Below are 21,648 nucleotides of genomic sequence, written 5' to 3'. Positions count from 1 at the left end.
CGTGAACGTAAGATACACATCTGGCGTGAAGGGACTTCAGCACAAATATGTGGTCCTTCCTGTTCTAGACAGCATTTCCCAACCTCCAGTCATTCCTCTGCCACCTTTATGTCATTTCTGCCATGTCTGTCAGCATTTATTTATTTAATTGCTGTCATGACAATCAATTCCTTTCTCCATATTTTTCAAACCTAAATTTTAAAGAAAATTTCATATCGTTACTTTAAATGGGAAATAAGTATTCCTTGCCATACATAAGTAGAAGATAATTATAAAAACAGAAAGGTAGTTACTGTTAGGAAATTCTGGCTAAGTCCTGTTGCCTGTCAGAGGCTCTGAGTCTTGGCCCATCTCTGTTAAGAAAGTACCAGCCCCACAGTAAGGCTGTTTCATTGACAAAACGAGCACTTAAAAAAGCATTTTGAAAGGAATGGTTTTTCAGTGTGTGTTTCTGTGCTGTCTGGTAAAATTGGATTGTATGCCCCCAGCAGTAAGCGTCCCTTGGTTCCGGAAACATGGTTCTAGTGACTTGTCAGCAACTTACTTTGATAACCTCATGAGAAAGAAAATATTGATGTTTTTGGCCTCAGCTACAGATGCCAGCTCCATGCGATCATGTGCCACAGGAGTGAAGGCCATAGGCTCTCGAGCCAGCCTGCCAGGCCACCTCCTGGTCGCCGTGACCTTGGGCAAATCCTTCAACCGTTTGAGCCTGCTTCCTCATCTGTGAGATGGGGATAAATAATGTGACATCTGTCCCACAGGGTTGCTGTGAGGATGGACCCCACTAAAGTGCTTGGAGCAGTGCCTGGAACGTACTAAGAGCTGTACGGTGATTGCTGCTCTCGCTGCTTTCTGTTTGCCTCAGGAAACTTCCTGTGGACCACGGACACGGCGGCCTGTGTGAAGGAGCTCGTCTTCCATCTCCTGGCAGAGCTGCTGCGCACAGCACAGGCCCTGGAGCAGAGGAAGCGCCCCGCTGGCCTGTCCTCGTCCATCGCCCTCCAGCTGAACCCCTGTCTGGCCATGCTCATGGCCCTGCAGTCAGAGCTGCATAAGCTGTACGACGAGGAGACCCAGAGCTGGGTCTCAGGCAGCAGCTGCGGAGGCTCAGGGACAGCGGCGGCCACCGACCAGGGCAGGTTCTCTACCTACTTTCATGCACTCATGGAAGGCTGCCTGGCGGTGGCCGAAGTGACCCTGCCTACCAACATGAGTGTCACAGCCAGCGGGGTGACCTCAACGACCGCCCCGAACCTCAGTGACTCCTCCTCCTCCTCCTCGTCGTCCCCAGGACAGACACCGCAGAGCCCTAGCCTCCTGTCCAAAAGGAAGAAAGTGAAGATGAAGCGGGAAAAGGCCTCCTCCTCCGGGAAGCGCCAGTCCTCCCGCTCCGTGGACTCAGACCCCGCCGTGCTCAGCATCGGGGGCAGCAAGCCTGAGGACATGCTGTGGTTCCATCGAGCCCTCACCTTGCTCATCATTCTCCGGCACCTCACCAGGAAGGACCCGCAGGGGCTGGGCGTGACGAGCGACGCCATCGCCGACGCCTGCCAGGCCCTGGTAGGCCCCACCGCCCACAGCCGCTTGCTGGTGATCTCTGGAATCCCCACCCACCTGGACGAGGGCATCGTCAGAGGCGCCATCCGCAAGGCCTGCAATGCCCACGGTGGGGTCTTCAAAGACGAGATCTACATTCCCCTGCAGGACGAAGACCCCAAGAAGCCAAAAGACAAGGCCGAGGGTAGTGATGGGAAAGCCGAGCCGGAGAAGAGCCCCGGCTTTCCGAGCACGGACAGCTTGGAGGTCAGCACGTCCAGCAGCCTGACGCCTGCCATGAGCATCAGCGCCTCGGCCTCCACCAGTCAGGCCTCCATTTGCAGCTCCCAGGGCATCTCGCAGACAGTCAGCGACCTCTCTGTGGACCCGCTGCCCTCAGGCCTCGAGCTGCCCATCCCTCCTGGCTTGCTAGAGCCCCACGTGGTGTCCAGCCAGGAGAGCCTGGACATCTCTCTGTGTAGCACCGGTAGCCTGGGCAGCCTGGGAAGCCTGGGGGAGCCGCTAGACAACACAGAGATGGCCTCGGTGTCCGACGTGGGCTCCCTGTACACGGTCACGTCCCTGGACAACCAGCCCCTTGCCTCGCGCCCCATCAAAGGCTTCGCGGTCGTGGAGGTAACGGTGCCCACGCCTTGACCAGCACTGCAGTCGGGAGCAGTGTGGATCCCCCAACCCTCTTTAAGCCGTCCAGTGTTATTTGCGAGCCATTACCTAATAGTTGACACTGGGCACTTAGGGGCAGCTCTCCTTGAGGCAGCTCTCGGAACCGGTAATGATTTGTTATGCTGGTTCACTGTGTCTGAGGTCCCAGCTCTAAGTACTGTCGGGTCTGGTGTCAGGAAGTGAATGCAGTTTGCTGCTGAGTGCAGGAGGAAGGCGGAGGGGCTGGAGGGGCTGGAGGGGCTGACCTTCCCTGACAGAGGGGCTCTGTCAAGTGCGTTCTGACTCAGCCCTACCCACCGGTATCCTTCTGAGGGGCCTGGGGATGTAAACATTGCCATCACAGGAGGGATCGTCACTGAGCACTGAGGACAGGCTCATGCCGTTCTCTCCCAGGTGATTCTGAGTTTCAGACGATGTGCACGTAGTCGGGTCACGTTCCCGCTTTGGGGTCCCGTCTGTTCCTTGGGCCTCCTTGTTTAGAAATCCTGCATCCCGTGTCTCCCTGTGCCCTTGTGGGATGGGAGTCAGGCTCAGAGTGAAAACTGCCCCCCCTCTTCGGGTGTGGAGCAAGTGACGCTGGGAAACGCTCACACCGCCTTGCTCTCTCCCCGAAACGGGGGCTCAGGGGTCCGGTGGTTGGCCTCCTCCCTGGAATCGCTTCTCTAGCTAGCCACCTTCTTCCTGGGGACGTTCTCGGAGGCTGGCACGGACTTCAGCCCGCTGAGCTACCGAATAAAGTCACAGACCCGGCCATTTCTAGTTGAGTTGTTGCCTAAAGGTTACAACTGTTGGTAGCAGGGGACACTTTACCGCAGGCCCGCTCTCTCGTGTGAGGCGAGGGTCCCAGGGGACGGCAGGCAGCAAAGGCCATTCCTGTCGAAGGGGTGGTCGCTCTGCACCCCAGTCCCTACCCTTTTCTCTGTTCACACAGATCAGATCCCGAGCCAAAATCGAGAAAATTCGAGCAAGTTTATTTAACAATAACGACTTGATCGGTTTGTCGAGTTTGGATGGGGAAGACGAGTTGATGGAAATGTCCACGGAAGAGATTCTCACTGTGTCCGTAGTAAATCAGAGTCTGTTCGACACTCAGGGGAGCCCAGGCCTAGAAGATTACTTCAATGATAAGTCAATTAAAGGTGAGTCATGGGTTTTTTAAAGTAATAGACCTCTTTTTTGAGTGGTTTTACATTCATAGAAAAAATGGAATGAAAATCATTTCCCCCTCCGTGCCCAATTTCCCCTATTCTTGACGTAAAGGAACTTTGGGAGCACTCCTGGGGTTGCATATTTGAGAAATGGTTCCGGGCTTGGGGAGATGGGACAAGAAGTTCATTGCATGGCTCACAGAAGGTGCATTGCGTGCATCTCATGTGATATAGCGAGAACATTCCTGCTCTCTCCCAGCTGTCAGGGCTCAGAAGGCCATCGGAGCAGCCCGTCACAGGCCACCATAGGCCAGCTAGCCAAGGGACCACCAGGAATGGCTCTGCCACAGCCTGCTTCAGAGTCGAATGTGTGCAGGCATTTAAGTCATATTTTCCTTTTTGTCCAACCAGGCTTCGCCTTGTTCAAGTTCAAGTGTATTAATTTTGTTCTGTCTATGGAGCTAGAATGTACCGAGTCCATTGCTAGTAATCATTTGGTCATGTGCTTGAATGCTTCACCTTTTAACACTAACTCTTAGAGAAGAAATAGTTCCGGCTCCTTTTTCACAGAGTCCCACTTTGTTGTTCTGGGGCTCTTATGTGAGTGGACCTGTCTGGCTTCCCCACATCTTCTGTTACGATGCTGAGTTTTCATCCAGGACCCGGGCTCTACCGAGGCCTCACAGAGCTGATCTAGCAAAACTGCCCCCCTCCCCACCGGAAGCCTGCCACTCACCCCAAGCTTCACAGCAGAAGCAGCAGCAATTTTTCCTTTTTCTTGTTATAATTACAGTTCTTTGTGTTCTCATTTTTATTATGTACTAGTCTTTCTCAATTGTTAATCTAAGTCCTTTTTCTAAATCTTTGATATTGTTTGAAATTTCATAATAGAGTCGTTGAGTTTATTTTCTTTTATGTTTTCCAAGTACAAAAATGTTGAGTATAAGTTCTATTATTTGTCGTTCTTTCGAATTTTTATCCCCCGACCATGACATTTTGAAATGTTTCCTCAGTGCTGGAGCCAGGGTGAGGTAAGTGAAGCCGTAGGCACATGATTTAATGGGACTCCGGAAACTCAGTGTTCTAAATAAATAATATTTTGGGGCAGTATTTATAAAAACCAAAATTAATGCAGAATATCCATGGTGAACAAAATATTAAAATTTTAAATAATAAAATCATTATTACTGATTTTTCCTCTTGTATCGGCACAGCAGTGTTATTTTGTTCAATGTGGATTGTTTTGTATTAATTTTGATTTTTTTTAATACTGCATTAAACTGTGTGCCCCGTCGCTGCGTTTTGGGCAGTCTTGAGCCCGAGGGGCCTGCCTCGCTCCTCTCGCCCTGCTCTCGGCCCTGTTCCCGGGTTAGTGTGTATTTGCCCCATCAGCTCTCAGCTGCCCACCTGGGGTGACTAGTCTGAGACCGGCGGGAAACCTAAAATCTTTTCCTGCCACAGTCAGTGCTTCCCCGGTCTTATCATACTTTGAATTTAGTTCCAGTTCCTGATTCTGTTAGAGTCAAACCTCCTACATAAGATATTCCATCTTTCGGTAACATGTTTGCCACATTCCTGCCACACACATTTTGCTTGAGATTCTTCAAGTTGTGGTTCTGCTGAGTCACCTCTTAGGGCTTGGCCACCTCTCTCTCTGGCTCGCTTGTCCTCCCCGTGCCTGCGAGGCCTTTGTGCTGTTTCCCATCCCAGGCCTCACCTGGGCATGGCCCTGGTGCGTCAGACCTCCAGAGAGACAGGTTCAGGAGGGCAGGGCTGGAAGGAAGGCCAGTCAGCTCTGAGCTGGGGTCCATGGCCTTGAGAGGCATGGGGACGCGTCCTGATTGCCCCATTAGGAAAAGTGGGGACATCTTCTACAACACTTGTTTGGGGACAAAAAAATAAGTACTTTTTTCTCCTGCTTGTGGACAATTTTCTTGGGTCTAAGAAAACTATTTTTCCACCTGCTCAGTGTGTCAGTTTTGAAACCTGTTTTCCAATAATGCAATACCCGTTTAACAACTCGTACTTTTCACTAAAGCTACTTGCAGGCTCTGTAGCTTTTTGTTCCTTTGGGACTGTCTAGCACTAATGTGTTGTTACAAGAAGTTAAACCGTCATAATAAAGGCCCAAGAGTTCAGTGTCTCGAAGCCAATAGAAGTTAATTTCCTGTATGTGTAAGAGTCCAGGGTGAGCGCCGAGGTCTGCCATCCCCGGGGGCTTGTCATGTCCATGCTGCCAGTGGAGGGGATGAGTGCAGAAGAGAGCAGCCTGGCCCAGGAGTGGCTCATGTCCCGTGTCACAAGGCCATACCTTACTGCAAAGAATGCTGGGCGTGCCACAGAGGTGTGTGCCCCCAAAGAGGAAACCAGGCTTTGGCAGACTGTCCATCGTCGCTACTAAATGTCTGTTACACAATTTCAAAAATAAATTCTTCATGAAAAATAAAGTGCTGCAGGCTTTTCCCGCCACGGCATGTTCACGGCAGAACCCTTTCACCCTCCTCCGTTCCGTACCAGGTGAGAAGCTGGTGCCCGGAGCCAGAGAGGTGCTCACAGAGATATTTAAGAGCTGCGCCCATTCAGAGCAGATGCTGAGCCTGACACCAGCAAAGCCTATCAAAGTGTCCGACATCTATCTGAGCAAAGAGCAGATCAACTCCCAGACACCAGGCAACCTCCTCCACCTCTTCTTCACCAACGTCCGGCCTCCAAAGAAGGTGCTGGAGGACCAGCTCACCCAGGTAGCTGCCGCTGCCCCTGTTCCCGGGCCGGGCCCCAAGAGTGCCTCAGGGGGGCCTGAGGACCCTGTCCCCTTTGCTCGTCCACAGATCCTAAGGAAGTACGGCGTGCCAAAGCCCAAGTTTGACAAGAGCAAGTACAGCAGAGCCGGGAAGGAGCAGCACCCCGTGAAGGTGGTGAGCACCAAGCGGCCCATCACCAAACCGCCCACCAAGGACAAGGCCGTGCTCAACAGCGTCAGGTGGGTGTGCGCGGCGCTCGGAGGCGGGCCTGGCAGGGGCACCCGGGAGCCCCGCCATCCTGGCCGATCTCTGCTTGGCTGCGGGGCCCTTCCAGTCCTTGGCTCGTCAGCTGAGAGAGTTTCATTTTATTCACGAGTCTGGTGAAGTCTGGACCATGCGGGATGGAAAGCAGCCCAGTCTGAACTGATAAAACGTTCTAAAGTGGGCAGACCTGTTTGAAAACTCTAACTTCTTTTAACCACACAAATAATGCATTGTCATTGTAGAAAGACTATAAAATACATACATGAAAAAAATGTAATTACTCCCCACATAGCAACTACTTTTCACATCTTATGGCATGACATTGTATTTATGCATATGTATTCTCCTCTTAAATGGCTAAAATAGTACAAAATGACATCCACACCCAGCTGTGGGAGCCGTGCACACCGCCTGTCCCTTACTGCTCTGTTTTCTACTAAGCTTGCACGAAACAGCTTCCTTGTTTCTTTTTTTAAATTGAGGTGTAATATTCCATGTGGCTATGCATACGTGTTTAATAGAATTTTCTTATGGGCTCGTGACTCTCAAATACACTTGAAACCTGATAGCAAAGTGTTACCTAGCAGGAGTCTCTAAAAGAATTGTTTAGATGATCAGAAAAATAAGAGGTCTTTTAATTAATTAATTGCGTATAAATAGTGTTTTTAAGTCAGTACAGTGCAGTGGAGTTTTCTACAATGATGGAAGTCTGCTGTGTCTCTGCCTGGGCCGTTCAAGACAGTGGCCACTGGCCACATGTGAGCACTCAAAATGTGAGCACAGCCAAGGAACTGAATTCATAATTTTACTTTATTAATTTAAACTTAAGTAGCTACGTCTGGCTAGTGGCTGCTGCTTAGCACAGCTCCAAAGTATGTAGAAACAACGTTTGAAAAGTGTTTCTGAGGTTTTTCACATCTGACGGCATCAGTTTGTTCTCAGAATTGGCTCAGTAAACTTTGCTCAGAGCAAAGCTGATCTGGAACCCAGCCCTGTGTGAACACGAACTCATGCATGTGTGAGGTTCTGCATTCCCTCTGATCCCAGTGCTTTGGCCTGCAGCAGGACTGCTTTAAGCGAGAAGAAGCCAACGGTGAAGCCCAAGTCCCCAGAAAAGAGCAAGCCAGATGAAAAGGACCCAGAAAAGTCACCTACCAAGAAACAAGAGAGTGAGTGAGCACCTCAGGCCTGATTGGGGCTCGGGGACTGCTTCCATCCTGGAGACAGGCGGCCCACGCGGGAACCAGCCTGGTTGCTTGTGCCTGAGTGGCTGGGCGCCCTTAGGCCTTAGTTTGAGCAGGGGCAGCATTGCCAAAGACACTGGGGCCATGTACCTGGCCAGTGCCGGTCATTGCCCCAGGATGCCATCTTCGATGACCATGAACTTATGGAGATCAAAACAGCAGCTCCAGAAATACCATTCACCCAAGGTGAAAATAGATGGTTGTAACTGAAAGTAAAGATCTGAACATGTGCTTAGGAACCCTCTTCCGGAGGCTCTCAGGGGCGTTAGTACTCTGGCCTCCTAAAGGCCCGCAGAGTTGGAGAAAGCTGTTCTCGTGGTCACGACATTAGTTGAAATGTGTCTGAGATTAGAGAAGGGAGGGACTGTGGGGAAAGCCCCGCACCACTTGACGAGCAGCCCGATGGCGTGAGGCTGCAGCTCAGAGGCCCCATAGGGTGAGGGTGATGCGTGTACTGGGGCAGTAGGCGGACATGGCCAGTTAGCAGACCCTGGTCCTAACGCCATGAACAATTTTCCATCAGTCCCTGAGGAAAAGTATCTGACCTTGGAAGGATTTCACAAGTTCGTCGTTGACCGAGCCAAGCAAGACGTCCGTAGTGTCTGGAGGGCAATTTTATCCTGTGGTTACGACCTGCACTTTGAGAGGTAAGAGGCTGTCCCCCAGCCCGTTCCATACCTTCTGTAAAAATTATTTTCAGCCACCAGACGCATCTCCCAGAAAACACTTGCTGGAGAGCCATTCCATCTGCCCTGCTTTTACTGCCTGCTATCATTTCCTAACTTTTCATAATTGTTAAGATGGGTTTTCTAACCCATTTGAAAACAGACCCTGCGCTAAACAACAGAAATTTGTTTTCTCGCAGTTCTGGAGGCAGGAAGTCCAAGATCAGGGCAGCGGCAGGATTGGTTTCTGCTGAGGTGTCCTTGTGTCCTTGGCTCACAAACAGTCAGTCACCTTCTCACTGGGTCCTCACATGGCTTTTCCTCTGGGCTCATGCAGCCCTGGGGTCTCTTCCCCCTTCCATAAGGCCACTAGTCCCATTGGATCAGGGCCCATCCTGTGACTTCATTTAACCCTAATTACCTCTTTAAGGGCCCCACCTCCAAATACACTCACCTTGGCCTTCAGCATATGACTGGGGGAGGGGCTAGTGAGAGACTCACATTTCAGCCCCTAACAGGGATGATTTCTTATTCCAGAAGCCTTTTCTCCTCCGAATCCTTATTGCCCTCTGTCCCTGCCAGGCAGGAGCACAGCAAGATCACTGCTCACTGAGCTTCCAGGGCCAAACAAATCAGGTTTCCACTTCTAGCTAAGCGACAAGATGGTAGCAAACCAAACCGTCTCCCTTTGGCTATGTACCCCACGGCCCGTGCTGGGCATCAGAGGAGGAAGGGCTGCCAGAGCCTGCTATTTAAAAGCCCGTGATTAGAACTGGGAAATCGTTCGCTGCTTGGCACCGTGTTCTGTACCTTCATCGGAGGCTCAGTCGGTCTCTGCGTGGGCCTGGGCATCATGGAGGCAGCAACAGGTGTTCGACTTGTTTTAGAAATCAGTAAAACAGATGAGTTTGGGGGTTCGTTGGAAGTAAAATCACTCATTCTGGACCAGAAACTATGTATTAAGTGAGAAGGGAACAAATTGGATTAATTCCAAAGTGACACATTTATGATAACTAGAAAGGCTCGTGCCTGCGCATCCTGGGGCCGTGACGACGCCCTGACACACCATTCCCTCACCACGACTGGTCTCAGGGCACAGAGGCGTCTGCCTGGAGCAGCTGGCCCGGAGGGGCTGCGAGGGGACCCTCCCAGGGGGAAGGTCCTCTTCTGAAGGTCTCTCTACCTTCCTGGGTAGGCACCACGCTCCACCCCTCCCCAAATCGGCCCTCCCCGTGTGATGCACCTCATGTGGCATGTGGCCCACCTGAAGTACCATGTGGCCTCCAAAACCAGAGGCACTTGTCCCCACCCGCCTCCCTGCCTCCCTTAGGTTGATGGCTTAATGTTTGTGGAGTAAGGACACACACACTTAACAAGACCGTCGTGCAGGATGTGCACGCACGCAGATTTCCTGTGACTGCGCCCAGGGTGGTCACCTTCACGTTTCCTTAAACATCTCCCAACCTCTTTCTGGGGGAGGTTTCTTCAGTGCTGGGGGAGTGGGATCGGACAAGACCCACCATTCTGCAGTCTGCCTTTTTCATCTTCCCACATCATTCAGTGTGATTCCACCAGCTGATCGTAATGGCTGCCCAGTGGGCCGTTATTAGGGGGCAGTGTAGTGTAGTCACCTGAGCCCTGGCGGTGGGCGCTTGGCTTGTGTCTGACGCTGCCATGGAAAAGCAGACCCGCAGAGATGCGCGCTCTAACGCACCTCTGACGTTCGTTCAGATCGCTCCATAGGTGGGCCTTGAGACGGGATCGCCGGGTAAAGGATAACGGCTTCGGCCGCCCTTACACCAGCAGCTGGCACTCATAGTGCCCTTTCCCGTGTGGGCACCACGGCGTATCGTCACGGGCATCTTGTCAGCACGTTCCCGTGACACCACATGAGGCCGTGCTCTCGCTAGCTCCATTTTACAGGTGAGGAAACAGAGTTTCAAAACGTAGGCATGCCCTGTGGCCTGCGTCACTCTGGGTGGCCTCGATTTCACCCCAGGAGGCCAGAGCCCCGCCATTGCCCCCCCACTGCCCACATGCAAGAGGGAGGCACGTGTGGATGTGTGTCACCAAACTCCAGAAAGGTCGCGTCATTCCCACCCCTCCAGCCTGCTCCGCGTGGGCTTTGCCCTGCTGACGTGCGGCAGTCAGCTCCTTGGCTGAGCTCCAGGAAACAGCCGGAGGCCGGGCCATCCTAGAAGTGCCTCTGGGAGCTTGACGTGGCCCCGAGGAGCCCGCCTATCCCCCAGCGCCCGCCCACCTTGCCCTTCTCCCCAGGTGCGCCTGCATCGACGTGAGACACGCACACAAGGCCTCGAGGAGGTGGACCCTGGAGATGGACGTGGCGCTCGTGCAGTATGTCAACCGGCTATGCCGCCACCTCGCCATCACGCCCGCACGGCTCCATCCCCACGAGGTGTACCTGGACCCTGCGGATGCCACCGACCCCAGAGTGGCCTGTCTCTTGAGTATGTGGCCCTAGGGGGATGCCTTCAGGGATGACCCCATCCACTGCCTGTCAGGGATCCCCCATGGCAATGCAAGGAAGGCACAAAAAAGACAATCTCTCTGGACCCGCCCCTGGAAAATGACTCCTGTCACGACACATTGGCAAATGGCCCCCAGGCCCGTTTCTGTACCTGTCCCCACGTGTGCCCTGGGCTGCCGCTTCGCCTGCACACCTGCACTCAGCCGCGTGACCCGGGCCCGCCCTCTCTCCCAGATGCTGTGAAGGGCGTCGTGGGCAAGGAATTGTCCCCGTGTCTGTCTCTCACGGTTGGGGAGGAGACACGTGTGGACAAACAAAGGACACTGTGCCAATGTCCCAACTTCCTGGTTTTGATATATGATGTCACACTGGGGGAAGCTGACAGAAAGGAACACAGGACTCTGCACAGTTGTTGCAACTTCTCATACGTCTGACTATTTCCAAATTAAAAATTTAAAAATAATGCAGCGTGCAGTCCTGGCAAGGCCCCAAAGGTGGGCTGGGGGCCTTGGATTCCTTAAGAGCCAGGCCTCCCGCTGACCCACCTGGGCCTCGCCCCTTGTCCCCGGCACGTTGGGGGCCCCTCTCTCACAGTGCATCTCAGCCCTGCAGGAGCCTCCTGGTCCCGCTTGAAACGCCTGCCCCTGGTGGTCCTCCCCAGGCGTAGGGACCACCCAAGTTGTTCACAGATGGAGTCGCAGCCGTGCTGGGCAGAGCCCCCGGCCTGACTGCCCCTCGTGCCCTCAGGCGTGCCCGTCGAGAGCCTGCGCCTGCGCTTTGCCCTGCTCCAGTCCCTGAACTCCACGCTGGAGACCTTCTTCCTGCCCCTGGTGGAGCTGCGCCAGACGCCCATGTTCACGCACAGCATCGCCGCCCTGCTGAAGGAGGCCAAAGGTCAGTGCCTGGGCCCCGGGTGGAGTCGCCAGGCCATCACGTGCCTCCAGGCCACTGTCGGGGTGACACCCCCCCACATCCCCAACCTTACACTTAACATGCAGGTCTCCTCTGGAGCCCCAGTTCACCCAAAATCAATTACTTTACGCTCTGAAAAGACAATCATGCTCTGAAAAAAATTAAACTTACCTGAAAAGAGTTTAGATTATTTAGAAACGTATCCAGTTAAAGTTATGATCACCGTCTGCCTCCCACGCATCTGCCTCCCAGAGGTGACCGTTAACACGTAGGTATCTGCCCCCCAGACTTTCCTATTCATGTACTAACAGACACACACACACTTTTTTTTTTTTTAACCAAAAATGGGTATTATGTCACGTATTCTATTCTGCAGCTCCACTTTCTGTATGACAGCCTACTTCAAAGGCTTCTCGGCACACACAGCCGCCCTGCACTGCAGCCCACGGCACGAGCGCCCGTGGCCTTGGAGCCTGTCCTCCACGGATAGACACTTGGCTGGTTTTTATTTTTTGCTGTTTCAGAAAATGCTATGGCAAACCTTGTCCTTCGTGTATTTGGGTTCGTACGTCTGCGAGCTGTGTGTCTCAGGCATGACAGAGTCCCAGGGTTTGTGTGTTGACATTTGGGTGGATCCTAACTATTACCCGCCAGGAAGTGGGGACCGCTATGCCCCTGGCAGCATGGCATCCAGGGACCTGAAGGGCACCCAGAAGACGACGCCGAGGGGCGATGGCCTCAGCCGGGCCTCGGGAGTGACGGGGAAGGGAGGGAAGCAGCCCCGTCCCAGCCTCTCTCCCGCTTCCTCCCTTCAGGGCTCATCTTCTATGACACAAAGGTGACTGTAATGAACCGGGTCCTGAACGCCACCGTGCAGAGGACAGCTGACCACGCGGCGCCTGAGATCACTTTGGACCCACTGGAAATCGTGGGGGGTAAGACGGGCTGCACAGACTCGAAAACACAAGTAGCAGCCCTTGAACAGACGAGTTGATTTCTCACACACGAGAGAAGCCTCTAGAAGGAGGGAATCCAGGGCTGCTGTGACAGTCCCTCCTTTACCCGACGGCTTCCGTCCCGCTGCTCTAGCGTCGCTCAGGGGCCCTCAGGAGCCCTGGCCTCCAGGCGGCAGGAGGAGGACGGAAAGCCTTCTCCCTACCTCCCCTTGGAGAACTCGGCCCCACGGCCCCACCTGGCTGCAGGAAGCGGGCGGCGGGATGTGGACTTCATTGTGGTTGGCCCTGGACCCACTAAAGTCGGGGTTCAGGCACCAGGCAAGAGGGGGAGATTGGACCCTGGGGAGGCATCCAGGAGTCTCGGCCACAGCACGTAAACAAACTGAGGGACGTGAGGCGGAGGAAACGAGAGAGGGACCAGGTTGGGGAGGACCGCCCCGGGAGGCCGACGGAGGGATGGGAGGGCCAGCCACCCAGCGGCAAGGAGGCGGCGCCACAAGGACGCCAGGTGGCTAAGGCACGAAAGACCCAGAGATGTTCCCGGAGCAGAGAGAAGGCCAGGGGGCCGGACGAGGGGCAGAGTGAGGGCGGGAGGCTGCGCGGGAGGTTCGATCGGTTCCTCTCTCTTTCCAGGGGAGATCAGAGCTTCTGAAAACTCCTACTTCTGCCAGGCTGCCCGGCAGCTGGCCTCAGTGCCATCCTCTCAGCTTTGTGTCAAACTGGCTAGTGGCGGTGACCCCACCTATGCCTTCAACATCCGCTTCACTGGGGAGGAGGTCCACGGCACCAGTAAGTGGCAGCCCATCAAGCTCTCCTCCAGCCAGTCCGGGGTGGGGGCCGTGTTTGGGGTGTAAAAAGTCATTGCGGTTAGTTTTAACTCAAACTGCCCAGGCTCGTCTCCCATTAGCGAGAGTCAGCGCCACGTCCTGGTTTCCATGCCATGCAGCCTCCCCAAACCCAGCTCCCCGGACTTGCCCCTGCCCCCAGAGGAACTGTCCACCGCTGACATGGGACTTCAGCCCAGGGCCGTCCAGGCTCGGGGACTTCAGCCCTGGCTGGTGCAGGGCCGTCCAGGCTCGGGGACTTCAGCCCTGGCTGGTGCAGGGACGCCCGCAGTGCGGACTGGCCACCTTCCCCAGGGAGAGCCCCGGCTGAGGGGTCGGCTGGCCCATGACAGGCAGGGCGCTGGGGAGCCCGTGATGGAAATGGCACCTTCCATCATGTCACAGCGTGGGGGATGAGGAAACGCAGCTCAGAAAGTGCACCTCGGGGCCCTTTTGGTCGGTTTTAGCCCCAGACTTTTGGGAAACGTCTCCCGCTTTGGAACAGGGAAGAAACCCAGTTCTTCAGCTGGGCGCACTGGGGTGGCTTCCCCTCCCAACTCCACTGTCCCAGGGCAGCGCCTCATCCAGTAGCGCGGTGGCGTCCTCCCCCCACAGTCCTCCCCCCACAGTCCTCTGAGGACAGAGCTCAGCGTGCGCCACACGCCACACTCCTCACAGCACCAAAATGCCACAAGGTAGTGGTGGTTGCCCGCTTTACGTATAGGCAGACTGGGCTACCACGAAGTTACGTAGCTTTTCCAAAGTCAGGCAGCGAGCTGGGGTTCCAGCCCAGGTCTGTCCGATTCCAAAGCCCAAAGCTTGGTGGCTTCCTGTCTCCCCGTGGAAGCTGAGTGACGGCCAGACACTGACATCTGTCCCCAAGCAAATCCTCCATGCAGCTCCAACCAAGCAGCTGTCCTCAGCTTCCTGCCCTCAGGGCACTGAGGGGGGACGCAGAGGGAAGGGTAGAAGAGGCCCAGCCACTGAGAGGAAAACCGAAGGCACCGTGGGGATGGCAGTGTGGAGGGCTGACAGTGGCCCGTTGCCCTTCGTCTGTGTTCACGCGTCCGTCCATTCAGCTGTGCGTTCACTGAGCAAGCACTGAGCCCCTGGGCCTTGGTGGGAGGCCGTGCTGGGTGAACCCGGCGCCCTACTCTTGGTGCAGCCCGGGAGACGGACACGGCTCAGACAAGCCCACAAGTCAGCTGGCAGCGTGAGAGCTGCCTCTCCTAGGGTCAGCACTCGATCTCATCGAACCTTTGAAACCAGCCTGGGAGGTTGGTACACTTCCTGTCCCCCTCCCTGCCCCCGTGATAGATTGAGTGAGGCTGGCTCAGCGAGTGAAGGATTTTCTGGGGTTGCCCAACTGGTAAGTGGCACAGCAGCATGTGACCCCAGGTCTCCTGGCCCTCGGGCGAGTTTTCTTTCCACTCTGCTGCAGCTGGCAAAGGAGTTGAGGGTCCATGTGGGGACAGTGCCTGTGGGCTAGGGAGGCCGTGGAGTCCCAGGGCTGACAGGTCTCCATCTGTCCCGCAGGTGGCTCTTTCCGCCACTTCCTGTGGCAGGTGTGTAAAGAGCTGCAGAGCTCCTCGCTGTCCCTCCTCCTATTGTGCCCCAGCTCAGCTGTCAACAAGAACAAGGTAAGACACCCAAGACCTGGACCCGAAGCCCGGCCCCTCAGCGGTCATTCCTGAGGGGCAGTGACTCGGGGTCATGGGAGCATGTCCTTAGCAGCCCTCTGCCCTTGTAAACCTCCCTAGTCTGGGTGGAGCTGGCCCTCGCTGCCCTGGCTGGACCAGCTCTGGGACATGTGTCCCCAGGGAGAAGTCAAAGCACATGCCAGTCACCGCAACTCTGCCTCTACCTCCAGGGCAAGTACATCCTGACCCCCAGCCCCGTCACCTATGGGGAGGAGCAGCTGCTGCACTTCCTGGGGCAGTTGCTGGGAATTGCCATTCGAGCCGACGTCCCTCTTCCACTGGACCTCCTGCCCTCCTTCTGGAAGACGCTGGTGGGCGAGCCCCTGGACCCTGATCGAGACCTGCAGGAAGCAGACATACTCACCTACAATTATGTCAAGAAATTTGAGAGTGTAAGTGGAAAGTCCATTTATTCTGAGGGGCAGCAGGAGCAGTGTCCCCAGGACCCTTATTGCTGCCTTCATGGGCTGGGGTACCCGAGCTCCCCAACTAAAGACTGGTTGGGCTCTCCCAGGAAACATTAGGGAATGTGAGCCATTTCTGCCAGCAAGGTTTACTTCATGGGGACAAAAGCCTCTGGCTTCCCTCCCTACTGACAGCAGCAGACTGGGGGTGACCTGACAGTGTCTGAGGCATGGCCGAGGCTGCTCTCCAGAGGGACCTCATCTGAAGGAGGTCATTGGCTGATCCTGATCGTGCCCCACTGTCACAAAACTTGATGGGTCCTTTGAGGAACCTGATTGCCTAAGTCATCCCCTTAGCTACCACTTGGGGGCAGACTGCACAAGGGAGCAGCAAAGCCGAGATACAGGCTAGAGTTGGCTTCTCAGCAGAAAGAGGGATGACATTGAACTGTCTAAAGGGTCAAAGCAAGATGCCCCCATGGGCTGGGGATTTGAGAGTACCTGTCAGGCACTGCTCTGAGGAGTCTTCCCGGGGTGGTGGGTGGCAGCAAGGGCCTGGGGCAGGCAGGGCATGTAAGATGGTGCCCAGGCAGATAGTCCAGCCAAGGCTTCTGTCTGAAAGGCACGGGCAAGGCCCCAGAAGGTGCTGGAACACCAGGAATACCAGAACTACACCAGGGGTGGGGGCGGGGAAGGAAGATCCAGGGAGAAGTGCTCGGAACTTCTGCCGTGTGTCTGCAGCCTTCACCATGGTAGGGAGGTTGCAGCTAAGAACATGTATATGACCAGACCCTAACTCCCACCTTCATCCAAAGCCGCAGGCTTATTCTGCTCTGGGTCCGATCCTGCTATCAGTTCAGTAGCTCAGCCTGCACATCAGTGTCTTTTGGCGCCTAATTTTGGTGTGCCAGATGGCGGAGAGGCTAGCCCATGTGTCTTCCACGGGTGGAATTATGTCAGGGTTGTCTAATGGCAAGTGACAGAAAGCCCAGGTCAAACCATCTTAAGAAAATGTTTTTAAAGTTTGCTCTTAAAACTAAATGTACAAATGTAGTGTTGGCTTCAGGCAGGGTGCTCCAACGTCAGCATCAATAATCAGTGTCAGGGTGGCCCCCAGCAGGACCAGGTGTTCATCTTACTGTTGCGTCTACACCAGTGAAAGAGGCTGCCGCTTCCGAACAGTCACAGGAAAAGCCCCGCAACTGGAGTCTCGTCGGCCAGGCTTGGGTCACGTGCCCGGCCCCCAACTCCCGGCAGGCTCCGACTGGCCAGGCCTGAGCCATGTCCCATTCACGATGGCCGCGGGCAGCTCCCGCCCCAACCGTGCCTGGTGCTTGCCCAGCTGGAGACTGGGATGCCATCTCCCGGGGGGCCTTGGGAGTGGGGCCGCCAGTCAGCCTCGGTCTGCCTCTGCCCTCCAGATCAACGACGAGACCGAGCTGGAAGCACTGTGTGCCGAGATCGCCTCTCAGCACCTGGCCACTGAGAGCCCCGACGGTCCCAACAAGCCCTGCTGCAGGTTCACCTACCTGACCATGACGGGCGAGGAGGTGGAGCTGTGCAGCCGCGGCCGGCACGTCCCTGTGGCGTGAGTATGTGCGCGTGGGGAGGGGACTGACCGAACTGGTCGGTCGGGGTATGACAGTAGCACCTGGACCTGGGCAACAGCACAAGGTGACAGGTGGCCTTCACCAGGAGGGGGTGGGGAGTATGAGGCAGGACATTGGGTACCAAGGAAGATGGTGGACTGTTTTCAGTAGAAGGATTTTATTAAGAAAACAACTCGAAGGTAGGTGACACCCAGAGACAAGAGAGGAATTCACTGAGCTTCCAGGACCGAGGAATCTGGGTAACTGGGCACCTAGGAGCAACCCCACGAGCGCCCTCCCTCACCTCTCCCTACCCCGCCCCCAACCGTACCCCACAGGTGGGAGAACAAGGACATCTACGCAGCAGCCATCAGGAGCCTGCGGCTGCGGGAGCTGCAGAATGACGAGTGTGTGACGGCGGTGCGGGCCGGCCTGGGCTCCATCATCCCCCTGCAGCTGCTCACCACGCTCAGCCCGCTGGAGATGGAGCTGCGGACCTGCGGCCTCCCTTACATCAACCTCGAGTTCCTCAAGGTCAGTGGTCTGTCACAGCACCTTCTGTGGCCCAGCACTCTGTCCTCTTCACATGCGGGAGGGGCTGTGCTAATCCCCACCTCACAGCTGAGTTCACGGAAGCTACGAGAGAAGGCACTTACCCAAGGTCACACAGCCAGCAAATGGCAGAGTCAAACTCTACCCAGATTGCCTGACTCCAGAGCCCATGCTGTAAGCCACCATCACGAGGTGACGCACATTCTTGCCAAGACTCCTCCACTCCTCAGCCTGGCCTGCTCCTGGCCTTGCCAGCTAGGAGACCTTGTGCCTGTCACTTTACCTCTGCTGGGTATGGCGAGAAGACCTGCCCAATGGGGTCAAAGGGGTACCATACGTACAGTCCCTGCTGCCAGGCCTGGTGCCCAGGCCATAGACCAGCACTGATACAACTGCCTTTGCGGTGATCATCGTCACCGAACCTCCCCGTGTCCCTTGGCCATCATTTCCCGGCCGCACCCTGTCTGGGGTTGGGCCCACCCTGGGGAGGCTCTGGGTTAGCAGCGGCACTGCTTCCTTCTTCCCCAGGCCCACACCATGTACCAGGTGGGGCTGATGGAGACAGACCAGCACATCGAGTTCTTCTGGGGGGCACTGGAGATGTTTGCCCAGGAGGAGCTGTGCAAGTTCATCAAGTTTGCCTGCAACCAGGAGCGCATCCCGTTCACCTGCCCCTGCAAAGACGGGGGCCCCGACACAGCCCACGTGCCCCCGTACCCCATGAAGATCGCCCCACCGGATGGCACAGCAGGTACTGCCCTCCCCTGGTCATGCTCCAAGTGAGGACACACAGGCCCGCCTCTCAAGTTGGGAGCTGCGCCCTGCATGAGGAAGAGTGAACAATGGACATGCGACCCCAAGCACCAAAACCCAAATGTAAATGAGGGACAGGTCCAGGGTCACGTGCCTCCCAGACCCGACCTTCACCGCGTGGCAGTACAGGCCCGATGTTGACATATATTCCATTATGTTTAAAAGCTAAAAATCCAGAATTGTTTTAATTTTTCAACTTTTAAATGCAGAAAAATAATTAAAACAGAACCCTTTGCTTATCAGACAAACCTATCTGCAAACAGATTCCCTCACTGGTCAGCAGTCTGATGCCTGTGCTGTTGTCCCTGCCCTTTTCCCATCTGGAATCTTCTCCTGCCCCACCCCAGGCTACCGTGCCCTCATCCCCCTGGCCCGTGGGAGGGGCCGGCCAGGCCTCCTGGGATCCTAGCCCAGCCCTTTAACGCGGGCCCCTGTGTTTTTCCGGTAGGTTCCCCAGACTCGCGCTACATCCGCGTGGAGACCTGCATGTTCATGATCAAGCTTCCCCAGTACTCCTCTCTGGAAATCATGCTGGAAAAACTTCGTTGTGCCATTCACTACCGCGAAGACCCGCTAAGTGGCTGAGGGAGGGAGCCCCAGAGTTAGGCTGTCACCGAGGCCCCGCTCTGCCGGCTTGGGAAGCCTGCGACTGCAGGCACGTCGCTCCAGGGCCCTGCGTGAGGGGTTGGCGAGATTTGCTTTTCTGAACTTGTGTCCACATTCCAGGGCCCCCTGGAGGACTTACTTAACCTTCTGTATTTGTACGTTTCGTGGTGGGTTCTTTTGCTACCTGTTTATGGTATGTTCGTAGGATAGTTTAGTTCCCGGTTTGTGTCTCATTTGATCTTCCTGGACATTGTCCTTCGTGGCCACCGGATTCTGATGCCCTAAGGCCCGCAGGTTGCACATCGCAGAACCACCCCGCAGGAAGCTGGGGTGGAATGCCATCGCCGCAAAGGGCGCCGCTCCTTGCTCCTTCTGCAGGGCAGCTCCACAGACAAGCCTGCGGGCAGCCGGCCCTCCCGCCTCGGCCGGAGCTGCTGGACGCGGCGCCTGCAGGCCTCCTTCCATCTCGAAATGGTTAAGCCAGCTACCCAAACGTGGAGGTTTATACGTTAATCTTCCAGCTAGAACCTTGTTTATGGTCTGGGTTTTTCTAAGGAAAAGCCCGTGGTGTCCCCTGTCCCTTCCCACCCAGACGACCCCTCTCTGCTTTCCGTCTCTTCTGGGGCCCTGGTCTGACAGCTCCCCCGAGAGCTCGTCGGGGCAGGAGACAAAAGGGGTCATTCCCGACCTTGGTTCAGAGCCAGGCCAGGTGCGTCCCAGCTCTAGGTGAGCGGACACCCGGAGTCGGAGGGACAGTGCTCGAGTGGGGACCTTTTTCTGAGACGGATTGACCAGGAAAGCACACGACTCAAGCCTGCCCCACTTCTGTGCTCAAACGGCCCTTTCTCCAAGGGCCACACACCCATTTCAAAAAGAGCTGTCTGAGGTGCTCTGCTCAGCTCGGGGTCTACTTCGGTGACTGAGACCCTTCCAGTCCGGATGGAAATGCAAGTGGGGGCGTCCCTCTGCCCCTCTGGCTGGGCTCACCCAGCAACCCCCTCGCCACCCAGTGTGCGCACCAGGGCTGGGCTGCTCCAGGCTCAGCCACTGCCCCCTGCGTTTGTGCCCCAAAGAAGTCTCTGTCCAGGTACTTTGTTCAAGAGCAGCATATGTCATCTTGTTGGACACTGTCATTTTGGGCCTTGCCAGTTCACAGAATCACATCACTGTATTTATTGTATAATATTGTGAATACTAAAGTTCTGAGTGAGCGCTGCTAGGCGGCTCTGGAGCGTAAATGCTGGTGAGAAAGGGAGGTGCGGCACCCCCCTCCCTGCGGGCCTGGCCTGATGGAGGGTGTGGATTTTAGAGTTAGAGCCGATAGCACCCGTCACCCCGTTATTCCTAGGAATTGCATTAAGGACCATTGTAGAAAAGATTCCCTAACCTACAGAAACAGAAACCCGGATTAACCGTCCGGTCGCGTCACTTCCATGTGATGCAGGATCACTGTCTAGAGGTGACTGCCTGCAGTTCCCTTACCTGGAAGGAATGTGGTTGGCCGCCGCCTCCCGGGGCCCCAGCCCCCTTAACTGGGGGTCGCAGCAGGATGTAGTCCTGACAAGGATCCTCTTATTTCATTTCTGCATAATGAAAGAGCCTTTGGATTTATTAGAAGTGGTTCTTCCTCCTGTATTTTTAAATTCTTGGTCCCCTCCAATCCTTCCCATTCCTTGAATGGACCCAGAACTGTCAGCTACCTCCCCAGGACGGGTGCGGGAAGCTTCTGTTGGCCCATCACTTGATTAGATGACAGCTGTGAGTAAGATACTGCTGCTAACGTGATTGCTTCTCCCAGAGAGCACATTGAGGTCCAGACAAATCCAAACCTTGGCCCTAAAAAACGTGTGCTGTAAAGTTACTTGATGTATATTTATTATAATTATTTATGGTTGCATTTAACAAACTTTTCATTCAATTTGATGCTATTTACACCATGGCTGTGTAAAGGAAGCTCACTACAGGAAAAGAATTGCACCAATAAATAACCTTCATCTAATTTTGATTTATCCTAAGAGTTGTGTGATCATCTACTCTTTTAAATTCATTTTTTCAATTGACATTCAGTATATTAATTTCAGGTGTACAGCATAGTGATTAGACAGTTACATAACTTATGAAGTAAACACCCTGGTAAAGTTTAGTACTCACCCGACACCACATACTATTACATTATTGTCTATATTCCCTATGTTGTACTTTACATCGCCATTACTATTTTTATAACTGGCAATTTATACTTCTTAATCCCTTCACCTTTTTCACTCATCCTCCCAACCCCACTCCCATTCTGGCGACCATCAATGTGTTCTCTGAATGTGAGGGGTTTTTTTTCTTTGTTTTGCTTTTGAGATTCCGCATATAAGTGAGATCATATGGTATTTGTCTTTCTCCGCCTTATTTCACTTAGCATATAGGTCCATCTATGTGGTTGCAAATGGCAAGATTTCCATTTTTTTGTGGCTGAGTAGTATTCCATTGTATATATGTACCACATCATCTTTTTCCATTTGTCTATC

At 54.6% G+C, this 21,648-nt stretch overlaps 1 protein-coding gene across 8 annotated transcripts in view; it reads left to right on the top strand.

The window, feature by feature from the left end:
* The window catches only part of HECTD4 (HECT domain E3 ubiquitin protein ligase 4), a 157,822-nt gene extending 136,678 nt beyond the window's left edge, over positions 1-21,144 (top strand). For 7 of the 8 annotated variants that reach the window (XM_039868173.1, XM_039868171.1, XM_039868174.1 and 4 more), the window contains exons 61-76: positions 869-2,175; positions 3,155-3,362; positions 5,889-6,112; positions 6,200-6,351; positions 7,439-7,545; positions 8,144-8,267; positions 10,563-10,753; positions 11,521-11,667; positions 12,501-12,620; positions 13,275-13,430; positions 15,002-15,105; positions 15,336-15,557; positions 16,991-17,157; positions 17,497-17,692; positions 18,239-18,461; positions 18,972-21,144. In XM_039868173.1, coding sequence (XP_039724107.1) covers positions 869-2,175; positions 3,155-3,362; positions 5,889-6,112; positions 6,200-6,351; positions 7,439-7,545; positions 8,144-8,267; positions 10,563-10,753; positions 11,521-11,667; positions 12,501-12,620; positions 13,275-13,430; positions 15,002-15,105; positions 15,336-15,557; positions 16,991-17,157; positions 17,497-17,692; positions 18,239-18,461; positions 18,972-19,108 — 3,785 coding nt within the window. In that variant the 3' untranslated portion in view covers positions 19,109-21,144. The remainder of the gene's footprint in view (positions 1-868; positions 2,176-3,154; positions 3,363-5,888; positions 6,113-6,199; positions 6,352-7,438; positions 7,546-8,143; positions 8,268-10,562; positions 10,754-11,520; positions 11,668-12,500; positions 12,621-13,274; positions 13,431-15,001; positions 15,106-15,335; positions 15,558-16,990; positions 17,158-17,496; positions 17,693-18,238; positions 18,462-18,971) is intronic. The other variant, XM_039868168.1, reaches the window with a different exon arrangement.
* Positions 21,145-21,648: the final 504 nt, after the last annotated feature.

Source organism: Pteropus medius, unplaced genomic scaffold (assembly GCF_902729225.1).
Source record: "Pteropus medius unplaced genomic scaffold, Ma_sr-lr_union100, whole genome shotgun sequence".
NCBI classification, from domain to species: Eukaryota; Metazoa; Chordata; class Mammalia; order Chiroptera; family Pteropodidae; genus Pteropus; species Pteropus medius.
Note: the sequence above shows the minus strand (reverse complement) of the source record. Positions and strands in the feature narration are given on the sequence as shown.